Source organism: Pseudorca crassidens, chromosome 6 (assembly GCF_039906515.1).
Source record: "Pseudorca crassidens isolate mPseCra1 chromosome 6, mPseCra1.hap1, whole genome shotgun sequence".
Lineage (NCBI taxonomy): Eukaryota > Metazoa > Chordata > Mammalia > Artiodactyla > Delphinidae > Pseudorca > Pseudorca crassidens.
In genome coordinates, this window is record NC_090301.1 from 53,632,119 (window position 1) to 53,653,765 (window position 21,647).

Genomic DNA, 21,647 nt, shown 5'->3' on the forward strand with positions numbered 1-21,647 from the left:
TGTAAATGTCTGTGGTGCCTATGATTGAATGTATATTTTTCCTGCATGATCATCCATTGTGCTGTTTGTAAGTAGCAAAAAAATGAGCCTGATTTGTTCTCCTTTGTAGAGCCAGGCCGAGGCCCACTACAAAGGAAGTAAACATGCCAAGAAGGTCAAAGCACTAGAGGCAACGAAAAATAAACCCAAAATGGTTTCTTCCAAGGACAGCGCAAAGGCTAATCCCAGCTGCTCCATCACTCCAATCACAGGCAACAACTCTGACAAATCAGGTCAATGACACTTTTTGTTCTTTACATTCTTTGTGTTCCTCCTGGTCCTCTGGCCTCACCCTATCCTCCTCCCCTCCGCTGTTGCATGTTACTCTCCATGATTTGTTTTTATAATATTAATACGTTCCCTTCACAGGAAGGGTTATGTGTTTGCATGGAATCTAAGCATTTGATAGGTTACCATTCCATGTTGTTAAATATATACATTTAAGTGTATATGTGTGTGTGTAAATATATATATAAGTATATATGCACGAAAATAAGTGGAGGCTTCTTGGTCACATTGTGTTTAGACAAAAATCAAGAAATGGATCTAAAATACTGAGTTTATTATTCATTTTACATTTGGTTTTTGCTATGGACTTTTTCAGTGAAGGAATCCTTAAATTTGTTTATTAACAGACATTTTCATATTTTCTTACCCCAGTAACAGGGAGTAGAAGGGCAAAAAGGTAAAGTTTTCTGAGAGAGCGGCATTATTAAGTGAATCTGGAAATGTGTTCAATAGTAAGAGATTTTGATTCTTCAAGATATTCATAGAGTTCTCCTCAGAGTTACAAATGAACTCAAAGATTTTAAAGGAACTTTTCACGGTTATGAACTGACTAACAGAAGAACTTTATAAATTGGAAATGGGCTACTAGTGGAAGTGCCTCTTAAGCAGAGTATTTCATAGTTCCAGTGAATCAGCAGGTTTTCTGAGTAGGTTCAAACTGAATGATTCAGGGAGAAGAGAAAAAATTTATTTTTCCAGCAGGTATGCCATGAAATTGGGTGTTTAATAGGCTTTCACACATTCACATCCGCCCATCAGGACCCAAGATGGGTAAGTCACCTTGTTGCAGTGACTAACTGAGGAACAGTGCCTTGTAAGGGAAACTAAGAGAATAGATCCCTTTTTCTTATGTTTGATTCTCTCCTTAGGGACCTTTCTGTTGTTGGAAACACAAAGACACACACTTCTTGTCTTATTCTCTTCTGCTTTCCAAGTCATTGTAGACTTAAGAGACTTAAGAACGCTTTCCTGTGGTTGCCCAGGGCCTTCGGAGAAGCACAAATCCATTTGTAAGAGGAAGATTCAGAAAAGCCTGGTTAGACAAAGAGAGACTATGTAAGAAGTGACCACTATTGATGAGGTCCCACAGATGCTGGTTCCCAAGGCTCTGCAGCCTAGAGTGAGTGAGCTGACCCAAATTTGGTGATAAAGGCTTTTGTTCTTTGTGCGATAGAATCACTAAATCATGTTATCTGATGAACAGATAATAAATACTGAATTATTACATTGCACTTTTCCCCTTCTAAAGAACAAAGCCTTTTTATGTATATTAGCAAATTAATCTTTAACCCAGATCTATCAGATATTAGGGTCAAATGTTATCTCCAGTTTGTAAAGTAGCAAACCAAAGCGAGGTCCACATTGCAGCCGTTATTTGCTCAAGGTTACCCAGTGTTTGGAAGAACAGGAGCCATCACCTCCTGACTTCCTGCCTAGTTTCATTTTCTGCAGGATATTGTTGCCTCTATGAAATAATACTCTGTCAGGTTTTATTACCTGAATTATGCTCTTTACCGACAGAAGTACTTATAAGCAAAATGATAGAACAGTGGAGGTTAGTGTCACTCCATTCTTTCAGCTTATTTTGTGTCTCGAGCTAATAGCACAGTGGGAAGGTACTGTAAGCATTCCTGCCTTGCTATTGCATGTGCTCAATGCTCCCATTAAGTTATATTATAATATATATGACTATTATTTGCAGATTGGGTTTGCTCTAGGCATAGTAGATGAAATTAAAATTAATGAGGGAAAAAACTGTTAAAAATGGAAATAGAAAAGGCTCAATGAGAGAAAAATCAATGAACGAACAGAAGATAATTAAAGGGAGAAGGAAAGGTGTAGAAGAAGAGGAAAGGAAGAGAAAAAAGTCAACAATTAGCTAGTAGACCCAAGAAAAGAGCAGTATAGAGATAGAAAATCCAAATAAAGGGGCTGGATCAGAATCACAGCATATCTTAAATCTACAAGACGCCCAATGAGCATGTTAAAATAAAGTTCAATGACTCAAGACTTTTATTCTGACTCTCAAATGCTAGTGAATGCTCAAGTGAAAGAGACTTTACAAACAATTGTGTTTGGCTAGCGGGCAATAGAAACACACCAGGGTCAAGTACAGCAGTGGTATAAACAAAGAAAGAGAACTGAGATCTAGAAGAACCCCAGGAGATGAGAGTGGGGAGAGAGGAAAACAAATCTCAACCGCAGAGTCTCTTTCCCAGTAGCTATGTGATGGTCTTTAATCCAGCATCCTCTGCTTCCTCTGACACTTCCCTATCCACCCCACAAAGTACCTATGGTCTAACAGTATTGACCTCAGTCACCATGTCCCTGTCCATACTTGGACTAGAAGTAATGCAAACTACCTGTAGTGTGGTTACCTCATTTTTCCATATTTCCTTACTCAAATCTGTATAAATTATTTGGCAATACATTGGTTAGGTCATTCAAATTACTTTTTTGTTTCTCCATATTTTAAATATTAATACTAATGAAATATTTAGTTCGTCCTATTATATCTATAAAAGCAATACCAAAGCTGTTGAAAGATGGCACTATTTAAGAACAAAGTGGGTCGTATTTGCTAAATAGATACATGTTTTTTTGTCACTTTCAACTGAACGTCAGCTTTTAAGCAAGAATTCACATGTGTTTTTTTCTTTCTTCTTTTTTTTTTCACACGTGTTTTGTAGAATTTTCAAGTTAGAAAATTAGAAGTTTTGCCCAGATGGGAAATTTGGTCTAAACAATGTAATACATAACCAGTTGTTAACCACCTATTCTAAATCCTTAAAAAGCTCCCACAGCTTTGTCAGAGTCATAAAATTTTTTGGTAACTTGTTTTGATTTCCTTTAAAACCCCATTTTAGAAGTTAGGAGACACGAAGACCAGTCCTTCATAAACAGTCTAGGTGGGATGTAGAGGGAAGCGGGAGGGAAGAGGAAGAACTGTGGTACTTAATTAACTGAAGTGTTTTATTTCAGACAACACTGCCTCTAAGGAGTCAGCCAAAAATTAGAGTAATAGTCACAGTGAAAAGTCATGGTTGATTGACAGTTCTTAAGAGACTGAAATTCCCTAGCACTGGTCTTTTTCTTCTGAATGAAGTATTCTATCAAGTGGGCTTAAGCAATATCTATGTGATTCTGAGATAGTTGAGTGAAAAGTAAATGTTAGTAACTTGATGTCTCAGCTACCAGATTTCAAAATCCAGGCATTCACAACATCCACAGGATTGACTAATTCCATTTCCATTCTCATTCTTTAGCATCAGTAACTTAGCAAGAGTATTGTTCAATGAGGGCAAATCCTGAGGAACAGGAAATAGCCAGATGTTAAGGGAGGGGGCTTCTGGGAGTGCAGCATCCTGGGATGCACTGAACATCAGTCAAGGAAGAGTGTGATTTCAGAGTGTCTGACAAGGAGCGTGCGAGCCACAGATGACCTCGCTTTGCTCCTTGAGAGCACAGATTATTTATTCTAAGAAGTGACCTAGCAATCTTCCAAGAGCTATTGATAGAAAAGCCTTTTTACCTCCTATTTTAGCAACTGGGACAACCACTTTTTTATGATGCATTTGGAGACATAATTTAGATCATGTTGTAACTGGATCTGTGCAATACAAAGAAATTTGCTGTAATGGAGCTATCAGATATAAAAAGTTAAGGGTATAATGGAAAGCTTTCCTTTTTTTTCCTCTCAAGTCAGTAAACAAAATGAGTTTAAACTACAGTAACAGGAATTTCATTTATTATAAGAAGCTCTGACCACATGATTGAAAAAAAATTAAATATGTTTTATTTCAGGCAGGATAGCTGTCCTATTCACTTTTTAGAAGTTGGAGTAGAATTAAACGTAAAATCCAAAGAAACAGCTTTCTGGTCTCCTAGGATCTATCCCAGCTTTTAATGATGCATCAGTGGGAGTTCAAAACTTGGTAGAAAGGAGGAAAAAGGTGCTTTGGGAGAAATGGGATCAAGACACAGCAAGCATTAGGCAGCTTCAGGAAGATGGCTAGAACATATTGGTCAGACACTGTACCCAAATTTCTCCCTAGAGTTCAAGTGTCATAATGCCATATGACACAACACTTCCCTGTGATAATATGCCCCATACATCAAGTTGAATGCTCTTTGTGACAGCACTTAACCACTCATAAGAAGCTCAAAACAAAACAAACAAACAAAAAAAAACAAAGCCTTTGGAAGACCTTATTTCTTGAAAATAATAAAATATTTTGATAATCAACCTAACGGTAAAAAATATTGTGATAGTCGACCTAATCATCCATATGTCTAGTCTTTAGCCCAAGATTTTTTTTAATTAATTAGATATCAAGATGGGGAAAATACATTTGTAGCTCAAAGTATATAAAGCCATTTAGAGCTAAACAGCTTTTAATCAGTTGCTGTCTAAAAAGACGAAAGCAGATGGAATGATTCAAAATGCTATAGATATATTTATAAATGCAATTAAGAGCAAAGATGATGGAACCAGCATGTTCTGCTTAAAATATAACAATAGGAACACCTTGAATTTGTTCAGTTGATAAAATCCAGTCACATAAATGGTTTCGTATGACCCCCTCAACAACCCTGTGACTGGTAAGGCTGATATTAGTATCCCTCTTTCACATACGCACACAACAAACTCTATATCCATTTATTCATTTAACAAATATGTATTATCTATACTAAGTAGTATAGTACATCTGTAACATTTGCCATTTCAAGTGTGCAACAATGAACAGAAAGACACGTTCTTGCCTTCAAGAGGTTCCAAAAGAAAAATAATATATAATCGCCACCTTCAAGCTGCTCCCAAAAATGTGGTAACAGTGAAGAACCTGGGTCTTAGAAAGATTAAATGGCTTGTGTGAGGCTTTAAATGGCTTGCACACTCATATCCCAGTAGAGTCAGAGCAGGAACTCAGGGCTTCTTGTTCCATGAATATTCCACTGTTCCCCTTACTTCTAAGCTTCTCTGACTCAGAAGAGTAAATTCAAGTACAGTATCCCAATGGGAAAAGTCAGAAACCACTAACCCACTTTTTTAAAGAATTAATGAGTAGGACTATGTATTACTTTTAAATTGTTTTCTGACTGTTGATATTTTTCAGTAGGAGCTATAGCAGTGACAGGGTCATTGAGGCTTTGTTTTATTGATAATCCTTAGTTTCTGTGCAGTGTGTTGTCTGCATCATTTAACTGTAAGAGAACAAAGCTTTAGACAGATCGTTTCAAGGCCAAGTTTGAATGAAAACACTCATTTCAGGTAAATGACACATGTTCTTAAAGCTCCAGCTTGACAGCTGTAGACTTTATGTGACTAGAGCCAAACACACTCACTGAGCTGGAGGTCAGCAGTGAGCAAGGGCATCACCAGTATAGCAGAGCCTTGAACTGCCTCCTAAAGGGTCCAGTAGACTAGCCTGAATGCTGTCCGCATTTTCGGTAGCATTTTGAATCATCCCATCTCAAAGATTTTCACTGGGCACAGGGACATTGTTTTGTTTATCCCACACCCATGACTATACCATGGAGCCAGAGATGACAGTATCAGAAAAGACTTAAGAAGGAAGGAAAGAAGTGAGGATACCTCAAAACTCATTTTAGTTTTCAGCATAATGTGCTTTTGCATGGCGGCAGTTCCTCAGGTTGAACCCAGAGCAGTATCAACTAGTACATCAGTATGATTTGCCTGGAAAGGCTGCAGTTCAACTTTTTATGGTCATCTTGTTACGTTATGAAAGTACATTTTTCAATTTTGTCAAAGAGGCTTTCTGCCAAAGATACAAATGGAGACCCTCGCCTTGTCATGTTTATGGGTTTCCCTGTGTGTTTCACAGTTTTTATGTGTTGTTACAAATGGGGCCAAGTTTCCCAAATGACAACTTCTCATTTCCACCGACTGCTGCAGGACTCCTTTGATTAGCCAGCAAGGTCTTTGTAAATGCCTCTTTCCCCCATTTCTGTCTCTAGCAACAGGACCTTGTGCTGTTGAGTAGAAGAAAATGATAGTTTTCTGCTTTGGCAGCATCTGTCATTTATAGACCAGCGCCACCATAAATTTGGCATACATCTATCCAAATACAGGAGGCCAAGACTTCGTATCCCTCATAAAAATAATAGATTAACTATATTATGACAAACATCTTAGGTCTGAAATTCCGGCATACAATCATGTAGAACGTAAATCGAGCTCCATCTGTCTAAAGAGAACAGACCATTATACTAAGGCTCATATTTCCATGAAATATACATATATCATTAAGACTTTCAAAGTCAATTTAAAAAATGAAACTGCCTCCAGCTTTGTCCATGCACCTTGAATCTGACAGCACCATCCTGCCAGGCAAGGCTGAAGATTCTTAGGTAGTTAAGTGTTTGTCATCCTCTGGAAAGTAACTTCTGAAACTTTTGAGCATTTTATAGTGCTTTGAAGTAATACTGAGCATTCATTGTCAGGTTCTTCACTTCTGAAAGCTATTTCCTAGTGTTGCTCGAAGAAAGTGAACCATAAGTTGAGACTGATTTGTGATTGTCTCCTCAGTAAATCTATTAACTTATGATTTACAAGGGATATGTTATAAACCATTCTAAAAAGCAAAACCTTGGATATCTCCTTTAAAGGCTTATATCGCTGTTGAAAACTTTTCTCATCTTCAAACATATTTCACTGGTATTCATCTCTTTTGATTACATTTATTTACAGCCTTTCTGCATCAGATAGATATTGGAATATAAAAGGACTTCGTATGTACACTGAATAATTTTATAAATGTACAACCATAACTGCCCTTGAGATTTTAACAAAGGTTATTGCTTACATTTTTATGATGTTCAACTTATTTGCTTCAGGAAGAATTCTCTTACATTGATGTAATTTTTATGAAATGAGTAGATGAAGAAATAGAACTACTCAGTAGATATTTGTAGGTTCTTTGTGCAGAGCATTGGCACTCGGCACTTTTGGGGATTCTGGGCCCAATTTTGATGATGCTTGTAGCCTAATGCCACACAAATTTAACTCTATAATATAAAGCTTAAAGTGTTTTTCATAGAAACATTTCTAAAGTATTTTCCTCTTCCCTGACAGCTTTCTCTGAGAATCAGGTTCACTGTCATGGACACCGGGCACATCATTATGCAGTAACGGTTTGGTGCTCTCATTTCTATAGACCAGCATAACCCAATAAAACATTCTGTGGTGAAGGAAATGGTCTATAATCTCGGTTGTCCAATGTGAGTGCCCTGAGCCACACGTAGCTATTCAGCACTTGAATTGTGGTTTATGCTCCTAAGGAACTGAATATTTAATTTTATTTAATTTAAGTAGCTCGCATGGCTACCATATTGGACAGCAGATCTATAGACAGTAGTACTCTTTGCTCTTTTGACTAGCTATGATTCTAGAGAAGGCATTAAATTCTCTGAGCCTATCTTTTCCTATTTGTAAAGTGGGAATGCCCTCCCTACAAAACAGCAGTGTTGCATGAATCAAATGAAATGATTGTGAAAGAGCTTTGCAAAGTGTAAAGCATAATTAAAGCAACTATTATTGATATTCTTACAGTTTGCCTGTTTGTTTTTTGTCCTCCTGTGGGGTTTTATTTCAGCCGTCCCTTCTTGCTGATTTCAGTGAGAGGTGACAACTGCCCCTTGTGGTAGTCAGCTATCATCATCTTTCATTATGCCGTACCTAATATAGTATATTCTAGAAAACCAGATCCAAGCTTATTAGACTTACATGCAAGAAATAACTTTAACAGCAGTACTACTAATAATTAACGTGTATCATTATGTGCTTGATACCACTGTGCTAAACATTTTATATAGACTATCTTATTTAATTATAACAATCCTTTGATGGATACTAGAAAGTGAGACCTAGAGAGGGGAAATAATGGCTCAGAGTCCTTCAGATGAAAAGTAGTTTCAAGTTCTCTCCCAGGCGGTCCCTCGAATTCACTACCATGATATGCTGCCTTTAGATGAAGGTTCATGGGCTTTACTGCACATGCTTTTTGAAAACTGTTTGAGATTCTTTTTCACTAGATGACACTTCCAGAAGTCTGACATCTCAGAAAGGTGTGTTATTTCTTTCCCCATCCTATTTTACAACTTTTATTTTTTTTAAAAATCAAGTTTTGAGTGGCTTTGGATAAAGATGTATTAACTAAGGTAGGAGTTTTGAGAGCACTTACCTACTTTGCATGTATAGCATAGTAGAAAGAGCATGAGCTTGATTCACTCCACCTCTCACTGACCATATAACCTTGACCAAGTAACGTTCGCTGACCTTCTATTTCCCCATCTATAAAATGGGAGAGCTGATATCTACCTCCCAGGGTTGTTGTCAGGAATGATGAACTAATAAATGTTCCTGGCTCACTGCCTATCACATAATAGACACTCAATAAGTAGTAGCCATAAAAAGCCACCATTTATTCAAAGAAATTTCCAGACTCTTTCCTTTTGAATCTACGATCATTTCATGCCGTGCAACAGTTACATGCCATTTTATTTATGGCATTTTAAATGAGAACCCTTTTGGAAAACAACATCATAGAATAAATCAAGAACCATAAAAATGTTCATTCCATTAGACCAATTAATTCCTCTTCCTGTAGTTTACATCAAGGAAATAATCCTCAATACAAAGCAAGAAAAATAAAATGATATGAAAATAAAATGATATACATGAAAAATAAAATGATATACAACATTATTTGTGTTAGTGAAAACTGAAAACAAGATGATCAATACTAGGGAAATTATTTAACTAAAGTACTTATACCCAATAGAATACTGTGCAGCTTTAAAGTAAATAAAAGTAACAACATGAAAAAAGAGTGTAATACATTAAATCAAAAGGTTACAAAATATATTAAATCAAAAGTTACAAAATGGTTTGTTGGTACATGTATTTGTACATATTTATTGAGCCCTCTCTGGATAGGGGCTTGATAGCCCCCTCATGCTAGGCACTGGGTATATGATAGTGAACCAGGCAGACTTGGGCTTTGCCCTCATGAGAGCATATTGTCTGGAAGGGTAATACTGAACAAATGATGACAAGGTTGATGAAAAGAAGGGCACGCTGACCTAGTCTGGGAATGAAGGGAAGGCTTAAGCAGGGGATTTAAGCTCTCTCTACCTAGAGGGAAAGAAGATGTTAGCCAGGCAAACAAAGGCTCTGGTTTAGGGATGGAGGGGAAGAGGATTCTCATCAGAAGGACCAGTACCCCATAACTTGAGATGTGAAAGACTGCCCTGTTTAAACACCTGAACCAATGAAAGGACACTTGGGGACAAGTAAAGGAATTTAGGATGTTGGTAAGGATGTGGTTGAAATGATGGCTAGGGACAGAAATGAAGGCAGAATGAAGTGATGGGTATAAACACAGAGATTCTTAACATCTTTTCGTGCCACGTATTCCTGTGGCTGACTAGTGAAGCCTATTCTCTGAATGGTGTTTTTACATCTGTAAAATGAAATTTATAGTTTTACAAAGATTCCAACCAGTTCTCAATCTTTGTTATGATATGGTAATATAGCAATAATGCATTTAATAAGATCTAACAGGTCTAATATCTGCCATAACTTTGAAGTGTTGACAAACATAAACAGTATTTTAACCTTTCTATAACAACTGTAATATCTGACGAAAATATCTGACTTCTGTGGGTGACAAAGTTAAATGTACTACCAAGACTGCTGTAGTTTGTTGCCTTCATTTATAATTGAAGGAATATAATGCATTTCGATAAGAGATAAATGAAAATATTTATATTTTTTATCATCCAAGTTCATGGATCCTGTGAACTCATGGACCCCTTGGAAGTCCACAGACCCCAGGTTAAAAACTCCTGTTTAGTATGAGAGGATAATGGGTTTTTTTTTTTCTCTGTTCTCCATAGACTATGTTACTTGCATAATAGCTTCTTCTAATGACTTGATGAGGTTTATATACCTTGGGGCACAGGACGGATGGGAAAGAAACTCGTAGCCATTTGTTTTGTATTATGGTTGGGAGGCTCACAGTCTGCAATACAATGTCATATCTCGTTCTTGTTCAGTTTTCTCATGGTCACAGTCATAAGTCCCCACGTTGCAGTATCCCTAAGGGACCTCGTATGATGAGACAACCCAGGCAAACCCCTTTGGAGGCCCAGGCCTCTTGAATTAATCTCACTTTTTAAAGGAGACTTTCTGTGGTCAACAGACTTTCTCCTGCAACCTATAGGTCTTAAATATAAAGCTGGCTTTGACAACTTTGCAGTAAAGCAGCATGTTGAATTTACGTACAAATGCTAGATTCAAAATGTAAAAGTATGATTGCCTTTTAGCAATATATTTTTAAAGGGTTAGTAGTTTTCTTACACCTGAGCAGTCCAGCGGCTGAATGTCTGCATAGTGTCATTAGGGCAGGCAGTACCCAGTTAGGTCCATAAAGAGTAAAAGCCCATCTCCCTATCTCCCTGGAAGCAGCCTGAGGCAATAAACTTGTTGGCTGACAGTAATTTTTAAATATTTTCTCCATTAGATAAAGATATATTTTTTTAGATGAGAGACTCAGTTTCCTCAATACCTCTCAGGCTGACCTTTCCATTGACAGTGTGAGCGTCACCCTGCCTGGAGCATCAAAGCTAAACCCTTAAGTCTGCATCTAGAGAGGAAGAAGGTGGGAGGAGCAGAATTCACATGTTTCCCTTGTACCTTGTGAATGTTTCCTCTGTGAAGGGCCATTAGTTTAGAAGAAAAAGAACCTGCTCCTCATTCCACCTAGAAAATTAGTTTTTAATCTTATTCCTGGCTTTTGAATCGCTACTGGACCTACTCCCTGAGGGATTTGATTTGAGTGACATGAGTTACTTACTCTATTTTCCATAATAAAGTTGCCTCAGAAATAACGGTTTCTCATCTCTTGGTGACAAATCAGAAAAGGGGCAATTTTTCAACCTGAAGAAGTTGAAATATGATTTCTCTATTGTACAAGTCAAATGGCTGGAAAACTATACAAAATAGGAGAAAGCTGTTCGTTAGATTCAAGCTCTAGCAAACAAGCCCTCTTTTGTGCTTGCTTAGAAGTGACAAGTTCACTAATGTCAGTGCCAGCTCACTGATACAGAGTGTAGGCTGCCAGTTTCCAACATGGAGATATTTGGAGATGCCACTGTTTTATCTGAGTGTGAGACTGGCAGCTTCTGCTCTCCAACAAAGTGGCACAAGGGACAGTGGGGCAGTTGTCATGTGGTACTCAGACAGGGAGGGCAATGACTGTCATTTCACTGGGCTACAAAAATTACTGCAGGGTGTAGCCCAATGGCGAGAATCTGATTGACTTAGGCTTTCATATGGAAAGGGCAGGGATACCCTAGGTCAGGATTGAGACTGGCAGAAAATTATAGAACAGGACCTGTTTTGAACTTACGAAATTAGTCACCTGACTTTCGTGGGTCCTAAGTTACTTAAAATAAATAAGCTTTTTTGTTTTTTTCACGTAAGGGCATACAGATTCTGATTCAGTAGAGTCACTTTCATTTAGAGATAATTTCCCCTGCTTCCAGGAGTAGTCTGAAGGCCAAGAAATGAAAATTAGACATCAAAATAGTTAATTAGGAATTAGCAAGCTTCATGGTGATAAACCATGCTTGCAGAGACAGGGTTTCTGGAATCTGGCTAGAGGCATGGTAACATGGCATTGGATGGGAAGGGCCCACCAGCATCAAACTGGCCCAATGTATAATATTTTAGTGCTCTGAGAATTTCAAAAAGTAGCTTTAATTTCCATGTTGCTCCTTGACTTCTTGATGTTTCTGGGATTGTCATGCAAGTCCTTTGCTTTGTTTTCCACACCTGCAAAATGGCATAAGCCATATAGAGAATTTTTTCCATTTCCAAAGTGGTCCAGCAATTCACCCTCAAGTGGGGCATTGAGATCAAACATTTTCCAACAAGAAGTCCTGTGACTATCAAAGCAAGTGAGCTAAATAGCAGGTGTTGTGAGATAAGTCAGACAATATTATACTATGTGGGTAACTCTTGGGGACACTTGGAATTACATCAAGTCTAAATGAGGCATCTAGTTGGAGGAAGCCTAAATGGGTGACTAAAGGACTTCCAGTATACTGGGTCAGTCTCAGGCCACCTGCTAAAGGTTATGTGCCTTGGGGATTTGGGTTGGTCATGAGTGGTATCATCACTAAGGTCCAAAGCCTGCATAATGACACCTTCAGTGATGGACATCTGTTATCTAAAGGGTGGGGAAAATTAAATAATACCACAAGACATAGTACTTGGAATTTCTTGAAGAACATTATTGCATAACTATATCGATTGTGTAATTGTTGATAACTCAGATGAATATAGTACATGTAATTTGTTACTGACTGCTTACAACATTGGTCAGGTGGGTTGTTGGGCTACAAACCTCTGATGAGTTTCCAAACATAAAACCCATGAGAAACATTGCCAGAGACCAGGACATCAGTTAAGTTGCAAAGAGGACTGGCTATACTTTTGTGATATTTGTGTTTTCACATATACTTTAGATTTTCTGGGAAAGGTACATGCTTAATATTTATATGTAAGTTTGTATAGGATTCTTAGTAAAGGAGATAATGAAATCCATAGATTTGTTCATTTTATCAAACCTCAAAATAGTGGACCTGGCAAAAAGGAATGTGTTTGTTGTTATGCCTCTGTCCTAGTATACTTCAAGGAGATGTCATTCTTAAGAGAATTGTTTCAACCTCAAAAGACATTAAATATTGATTGCTTGCATATATATATATATATATATATATATATATATATATATATATAATCTTTGGAAACAATAATACAAGTATTTTACATAATCAACAGATGAAATGTATTTATCTATCTGTTCTACCTATATTCATTTTACTAGTTATGATTCAGCTATTAACAGTGAATTTTTCTAGTATTTTTACTTGTGAGGCTAGAAAGCACGGCAATGAATTGAACATTCCTTATTTCAACAAATTTATTGCCCACCTATGGTTTTCTGTATACTGGGCCCCAAATTGAATTAAGATATTTTTCTAGGATGCAAGAATATCTCTATCCTGGTAATAAATTACCAGTATAAAATGTGTGAAAGTGTGAAAAAATTATAGTTAATGTAAGATCAAAATATAATTATATGAAAAGGATTATTGAGAACATAGAGCAGGGAAGGAGGGGGAAAGAGTTGGAGAGTAGACTAGAAGTAACAAGACCTATAAAGAAGTTTTATGATAATCCAGGGAGAATAAATGAGGGCCCGAAGTGAGGCAGTGGGCACATGGTAGATGCTGAATAAATGTCTGCTGGATGAAGATGTGAATAAGACTGGTAGAAGAGGTATTTAGAAGATAGTATCAATTTAGAAGATAGTATCAATAAACTTTGGTCATTCATTAATGACCAAAGGAGGGAAGAATAAAAGAGGGAAGAATTCAAGAGTCTTTGCTGACAATTCTAATACACAACTGTAATGTCATCAATTGATATGGGGACTGCTTGGACGGGTGCTGCTGGAGCAGCTCATCCATTCAGTATCAGGCATGTTGAGTTTGAAATACCCAGGAAATATCTAGAAACAGATGTCCCACAGACTGTTAGGGAAAAGGGGGTCTTGAGTCTGTGAGTAGGGTAGAGATTTCACCTGTCGATTTCGGAATCTATGTCAAGGTAGTAGAGGAAGTCATTGGAGTGAATTAGATCACATAATGCTCAAGAAGAGGACAAGAAGTGACCTTGAGGAATGCCAACACTTAGGGGCAGACAGAAGAATAGGAGCTGTTGAACAGATCCTGGAATGAGCTGTTCTTGAGGCTGAAGGAGAACCAGGGAAGGGCAGAGTTGTGGACATCAAGTGGGGAGAGCATTTCAGGAAGGAACTTGTGCCCAGTGCAAGAGAAGACTGAAGGGAGACCCCTGGCTTTTGCCGGAGGGTAAGGATGGACAGGAAGAGAGGAAGTGGAAAGGGCCACCTCACAGGACCACTTCAAATTCAGCGCCAATGAGAAGGCAAATGGAAAGTTCCAGGAGTGAACCAAGTTAGGGAATGACTTTGGAACATGGAAGTTTTAGCATTTTGTAAACAGAAAGGACCCTGTAGAAACAAAGTAGTTAGAGCTATAGGAAAGATAGACAAGATTTAAAAGATAGAGAGTCCAGGTGGAAGTAGATACCTTTTCCTCAGAGATGCAAACAAAATAGGTACAGAGGGAAGACACTGTAACATCAGTGGTAAACTCATCGAGCTTCCCCATTTCTCTCAGAAATAGGAGACCAGACATTTGCTCATGAGAGATTTGCAGTATTAATAGTGGACTTAAGAAAAAGGGTAAAACTTCCATGGGGAAGCTGCCTTTGTATATTTCCCTTGTACTATCACTGTTTTCCCACTTGTCTGATTTATTGACCTGTTCTCCAGGTATATAACTTTTTCACTGTATATGTTTCTAATTAAGCAAATCTAATCTGTAAGTTTACAGAATTTAAAAATAAGTGTGTGTGGTTATTGCATTACCAAAAGAGCTCTGCTTTCAAAAACATCTTTTAAATGGTGCATTCAAATTATTACTAAATTTTCCAAGATCTTTTTGCACATCACCTTCCAAGAAAACATCTAATAAATAAAGGGAGGCAAAATAATCTGAACATTATCTGCAATATAGTTCTTTTCTTCCTACTCACTTAACAGGTGCAGTCCTGTTAGGCTACAAATGAATCCTCCTTTCTTTGTGCATCCACTGATATAGCGATGATGCTCTAGCGTCTGTACATCTCTAATTACATTTTGCTTTGAAAAGAACTCCAAGGTACGAAACTGGCTTATTCATCTTGCAGCTCACGTGCTGCTGCTTTATTTTCCCCCTGCAAATTCATTGCCTATCTTAGTAGAATTCTACCTTAAACGTTAAAATATCTGTCATCAGTTAGTGGTTTCTATCACTTGTACTGTGTCAAAGTGTAGATAAGGAGGAGACAAGTGAGGCAAAGGCTTAAGAAGTCTTCTGCAGCACACGAGTTGACATACACACAGGTTTGCAGTATTTCTTTGTCTGGTGCAGAGCCCCATGGGCTTTTCAGCTTCATTCCTTGCAAGACCACACTAAGAAAGTAGGTCCTCTGGGGACTTCCCTGGTGTTCCAGTGGTTAAGAAGCTGCCTTCCAATGCAGGGGACGTGGGTTCGATCCCTGGTCAGGGAACTAAGATCCCACGTGCTGCTGGGCAACTAAGCCTGTGCGCTCTAGAGCCCACGTGCCACAACTACAGAGCCCACATGCCACAACTAGAGGGAAGCCCACACACCTCAACGGAAAGATCCCGGGTGCAGCAACCGAAGACTCTAAAAAAATAATAATAATGGTAGATTTTTTAAAAAAAGGTAGGTAGGTCCTCTGACTGACACCCATTAATTTCTCATTACTGAGAAAGTAGGAAGATAAAGCAGAAGAGAATGATTTCAGAATTCCATATCAAAGTAAACTAACTTGCTTTAATGAGCGTTGAGCAGTAATCTGGGCATTGCTTTGTTTTTTGAAATAATAATGAGATGCTAGATAAGGTGCTTGCAAAAAAAGGAAAGAATATGACCAGCAGTCCTTTCACAGCATGTCTCTGTTGCCTAATCCTTTTAGTACAATACTAAGTATAAAAACGAAAATTATTGTAAAAACTGACAAGCAGTATCCTTCAGTGACCTCAGAAAGCACAAAATATGATTCTCTTGAAATTGTAGCCTTGGTTTCCTGAGCACTTTTCTCACGTTTTGGAACTCCTTTGATATTCTGGAACGCTTATCTTGGAAAGATGTTGGTAGGTGTCAGTGAACAAGGCTCATAGTTTTTCGAAAACTCTCTGACAAATGGTAGATGACTACACAATAAACGGAAAACCTGCTGCATTTTCACTGAAAGCAAAATACACATATTAAAACTCTATTCAAAATTTATGTCTTTTAAAACCATAATGATAAAAATAATATACAAATGAATGAATAATATTGCTCCTAAAAAATTAAAAATTATAATCATTGCTTTAGGGCCTGGTGTGTGAGCTCAGATTGTCCAGTTGTGGTGATTTACTTGTAAAGACTGGTACACATTTTTTTTCAGTCAAAAGACATGGATTTAGATATCCACAGCCCCTGAGTATGGAACAGAACCCATGACCTTGATCTCATTAGCATTAACTGTGAGTCACTTGAGCTTAGGCCCCCAAACTATTACCTTTCGTTGTGTCATCCACCTGAAGCCCTTGCCTCACCTTTACCATCTTCTTGGTTCTTAGAGCCCGAGGAGAAAATGGTAGTATTCTGCACATTTTCAGATGAAGGCACCAATCACTTAAGTCACTTGCTTGAGGTTTATTAGTCAGGAATGGAATTACGCATAGCCAAGTTTTCCTGGCTGAGAGACCAGGAAGTTTGGTTACCATCCTAAATACCATTATCTCTAATCTCAGTGAATGATACCACCACCATTCACCAAGTGTCCATGGCAAAACTTTGGTAGTAATCCTTGATTCCTCTCTTTCTCTGACACCCCACATCTAATCAGTCAGTAAGTCTGGTTGTTTCTACCCACAGATATATCCTGAGTGTACTGCTCAGTTTTCTACTACCACCCTGGTCCAAGCCACCATCGGCTCCCTGTGGACAGCTACATTAGGCTCCAAACTCATCTCCATGTGCTTATTCTTGCACAAGCTCTTCTCCACATAGCAGTCAAAATGATCTTATGAAAACATGACTCAGATCACCTCTCTCTTCTGCTCAGAAATCACAGATCATATCCAAATTTCTCTCATGCTTCACCAGACCTTATGTGATCTCGGCCCTGGTCAGCTTCTTCACCGCACAGCCTGCATTCACCCTCTTCCCACTCACCTTGATCTTGCTTGTTTCATTTCAAGGTTTTTGTACTTGCTATGCTTTCTTCCTGGAATGCTCTTCTTCCCAGAATTCCTGTTATTTCATTCAAGTGTCTGTCAAATATTACCTCTTTAGACAGGCTTGAACTGACTCTATTACCATGCCATGCTTTATTTTTCTTCTTAGCACACTTAATACTATGAGACTCTCTCTCTCTCTCTCTCTCTCTCTCTCTATATATATATATATATACACACACATATATACACACACACATATATATGTATGTATTACACACATATATCATATATATGTATATATGATATATACATATATGTATATATTATACACATATATAATTTTATATGATTATATATAATATGTAAAATATAAACATGTTTTATACATGCTTATATATTTTTAACATATATTTTATAAATGTATATATAACAAAAGCATATGTGTATATGTGTAAATATACATATATACTTTTCTGCCTTTCCCACTAGATAATTAATTTCATTGAGTCAAAGATTTGGTATATATTATACACATATATTTTCACCTCTAACTTCAGAGCCTAGAATAGTGTATACCACATCACAGGTATGCAATAATTATTAAATTTGTTGCAGAGATAGATGGCTATTTCCTTATGATATATTCTTAGATGGGACTTACTTGGTGAAATGGTATGAACTTCACATATGTCTCAGAATGGTTATGCTGCTTTACACTCCCGTCAAGCAGGTGCTATATCTTATCTTCCCCTCGCTTATAATTTTTAAATCTTTGCCATTTCTCAGTGGCAGAAGATGATACCTATTAGTAGTTGTAATTTGTACAGCTTGATAAGTCAAGACATGTGTTATCAAAAGCAAAAATGCAAGGAAATTTTTACTTCACATAGAGAATCAGAGACCTTCTTTGTTGGGACATTAACCAAGAAGTGAGAACTCAAAGAAGAAAAAACACCTAAGCCAATTTTTGCTTGAAATGCCTTCTTTAAAAGCTATTGTCTTTTGCTTTCCTAGGTTACATGCAAAGTTGCAACCTTAAAGAAACTGTATTAAAACATTTATTTGTCGGGTTCTCAGCAAGTTTTGCCTATAATGTGCTATGCTTTGTATGGCATCATTTAACAAAGATATACAAAGGTAATACCATCCACTCAGCTTTATTCCACAGTGTCAGGCCTTCAAGAAAGTATCACTGAGATTGAGCATTCTTAGTCTCTACTCCCTCAAAACAGAAGAGCAATAAGAAGCACTGGCTCAGGATTCAGAAGACTGTATTTGAATCCATGCTCTACCATTTAGTAATTCAATGACCTGTGGGAAGTAACTTAATCTGTCCAAGCCTTGGTTGTTTTTCTTTTTGAACAATTGTAGTTACAATACATTTTGAGAGAGAAAAGCATACCACTATCTGGGAGATGATTTGTAATACATGTATCTGACAAAGGACTCTTGTTTGGACTATATAAAGAATTCCTATAAATCAATAAGAAAAAAGCTGAGAATCTGCTTTTTAAAAAATGGGCGAAAAATTTGACCAAGCACTTCAAAAAGACGATATACAATTAACCTATAAAAATATGCAAAGGTGTTCCATATCATTAGTCATTAGGGAAATACAAAATAAAACCAAAATAAGGTACCACCACAACTCCACCAGAACTGCTAAAATCAAAAGGACTGAAAACACTGATACTACTTGTTAGAGCAAATGTGGAACAATTGGTATTCTCACACATTGCTGGTAGAAATATAAATCAGTACTACCATTTTGGAAAACTCTTCAGAATCTACTAAAGATATATTTATCTATATAGACATAGATATAGATAACATAAATGAGTATCTATGTCTACCAAAAACATGTATAAGAATATTTATAGTAGCATTACTCAAAATAGCCAAAAACTGAAACCTTTCAAATGCTCATCAATAGTAAAGTAGATAAATAAATTGTGGCATAGTCATACAATGTATACTATCCAGCCATTAGGAAAAAATACAAACTTCTATGTGCAACAATATGGATGAATCTCATAGACATAATGTTGTGTGAAAGAAGCCAGGCATAAAATAATATATACTGGGTGATTCCATTTATATGAAGTTCAAAAATAGGCAAAACTGATCTAAACTGATAGCAATAAGAATGGTGGTTATCTTTGAGAAGAGGGGGAGTATCAACTGATTGGGGGTTCAATGGAGTCTTCTCGGGTGGTAGAAACATTCTATATCTTTAAATCTTATATATCAGTATCTTATATCTTCTTTATATCTATGTTTACACAAATGTATACATATGTATGAATTCATTAAAATGTATGTACCTTACAGTATATAAGTTATACCTCAATAAAAAAGAAACAGGGCTTCCCTGGTGGCGCAGTCGTTGAGAGTCCGCCTGCCGATGCAGGGGACACGGGTTCGTGCCCCGATCTGGGAAGATCCCACATGCCGCGGAGCGGCTGGGCCTGTGAGCCATGGCCGCTGGGCCTGCGTGTCTGGAGCCTGTGCTCCACAACGGGCGAGGCCGCAACAGTGAGAGCCCCGCGTACCGCAAAAATAAATAAATAAATAAATAAAAAGGTACAGATAGTAAAATGTCTACCTCATTACAGTGTATGAAAAATAAGTGAGATAATGAATATAAGTTCTTACCATACTGCTTGGTCTATAGTGAGTATTCAATTAGTGTTAGCTATTAATTTGTGATTATTATTGCTGCTTTTACTATCACTCGAAGATATAACTGCCTGGAGTAGCTATTTGGCCTTTTTTTTGTTGTTCTACATAAAAGCAAACTTTTTTTTTTTTTTTTTTTTTTTGCGGTTTGCGCGCCTCTCACTGTTGTGGCCTCTCCCGTTGCGGAGCACATGCTCCGGACGCGTAGGCCCAGCGGCCATGGCTCACGGTTCCAGCCGCTCCGCGGCATGTGGGATCCTCCCAGACCGGAGCACGAACCCGTGTCCCCTGTTTCGGCAGGCGGACTCTCAACCACTGCACCACCAGGGAAGCCCGAAAGCAAACTTCTTGAAATAAGGATCGAGCCCCTGAATTCAGCTTCTAAGAACCATGCTCCAACCAACTTAACAGTATTAGTTGTGTATACAGACGTAGAAAACAAACTAATGGTTCCCAAAGGGGAAAAGGGGGGATAAACTAGGAGTTTGAGATTAACATATACACACTACTATATGTAAAATAGATAACCAATGAGGACCTACTGTCCAGCACAAGGAACTATACTCAATATTTTGTAATAACCTATAAGGGAAAAGAATCTGAAAAGGAATAGATATATATGTATGTATAACTGAATCACTTTGCTGGACACCTGAAACTAACACAGCATTGTAAATCAACTATACTTGAACAGAATACACACACACACACACGTATATATATTAGTTGTGTATAAAAGGAAGCTTGTTATTATGGTAAAGTTTACTTATCTAGTGTAAAAATTTTAACTTCCAAAAATGCATTTAGTTCAAGGGTTTTGTTCCCTTTTAGAATTAAGAATTTTTTAAAAAATTACTTTGAAACACAAATCATCATTAATCTTATGAAAAGGTATTCAAATCTGTTTAGTATAAAAATAAATGTAAATCAAACTGGCAGTGAGATATTGTATTACATCTGTCAGATTGGCAAAAACAATGGACGTTTAGGCTGGTAAAGGTACAGGGAAGCCAGCAATCTCTTACAAAGCTCTAAGAGTATTAACTTGTATAACCATCTGGAGGGCAATTTGGCAGTGTGCATCACAAGCTCAAAAATGTACATGCTTTCTGATCCAGCAATTTCTCCTCAAAGTTTAGGTCCTGAGGAAACTATCAGACAAGTATACAGAGATGTCTGTACACAATGTTGTTTATATAAATGGTTTATTGAATATATGTGAATTCAGCAGAGTACAAACATGATTGCCTATATACTCTGTTGAATCTTCCCTTCTCATTCCTCAAAGACACTGTCAGATATCAGAAAGTCCAGTCTTATTTGAAACTTTAGGCTCTTATCTAGTTGCACACTCCCTTCCTCCTGGCTCAGGTTGGACCACGGGAAGAGGCATAACCTGCCCTTTCTTTCTTCCCCATCATATCATTTCTGATTCTTGCCCTTTCCAATTTTTAGGGATAGGAGAAGTAATTGGGAGGGGGGAGGGCAAATGTTGTTGTACGTAAGAACAATCATTGATGGCTTCTGCATGATAGGTGTCCAGATGCTTCTCAAGGACCATGTGTAAGGTCTTCATGTGGTTCTTCCAATCCTTCCTCAGTCCCCACCACTCCTCAGGCTCTTGCTGCCAGGGTCCTGGTCATCAGCCTTCTTGTGTCTGTACCAATAACATGGTTCAAGCCTGGCCACCTTTCAAGATGTCCTGTTGACCCAAAGAAAACCCAT

The 21,647-nt window shown here is 37.6% G+C and overlaps 1 protein-coding gene across 14 annotated transcripts in view; it reads left to right on the forward strand.

The window, feature by feature from the left end:
* The window catches only part of ZNF385B (zinc finger protein 385B), a 391,044-nt gene that overhangs the window by 358,959 nt on the left and 10,438 nt on the right, over positions 1–21,647 (forward strand). For all 14 annotated transcript variants that reach the window (XM_067741341.1, XM_067741346.1, XM_067741347.1 and 11 more), the window contains one exon: positions 110–272. In XM_067741341.1, coding sequence (XP_067597442.1) covers positions 110–272 — 163 coding nt within the window. The remainder of the gene's footprint in view (positions 1–109; positions 273–21,647) is intronic.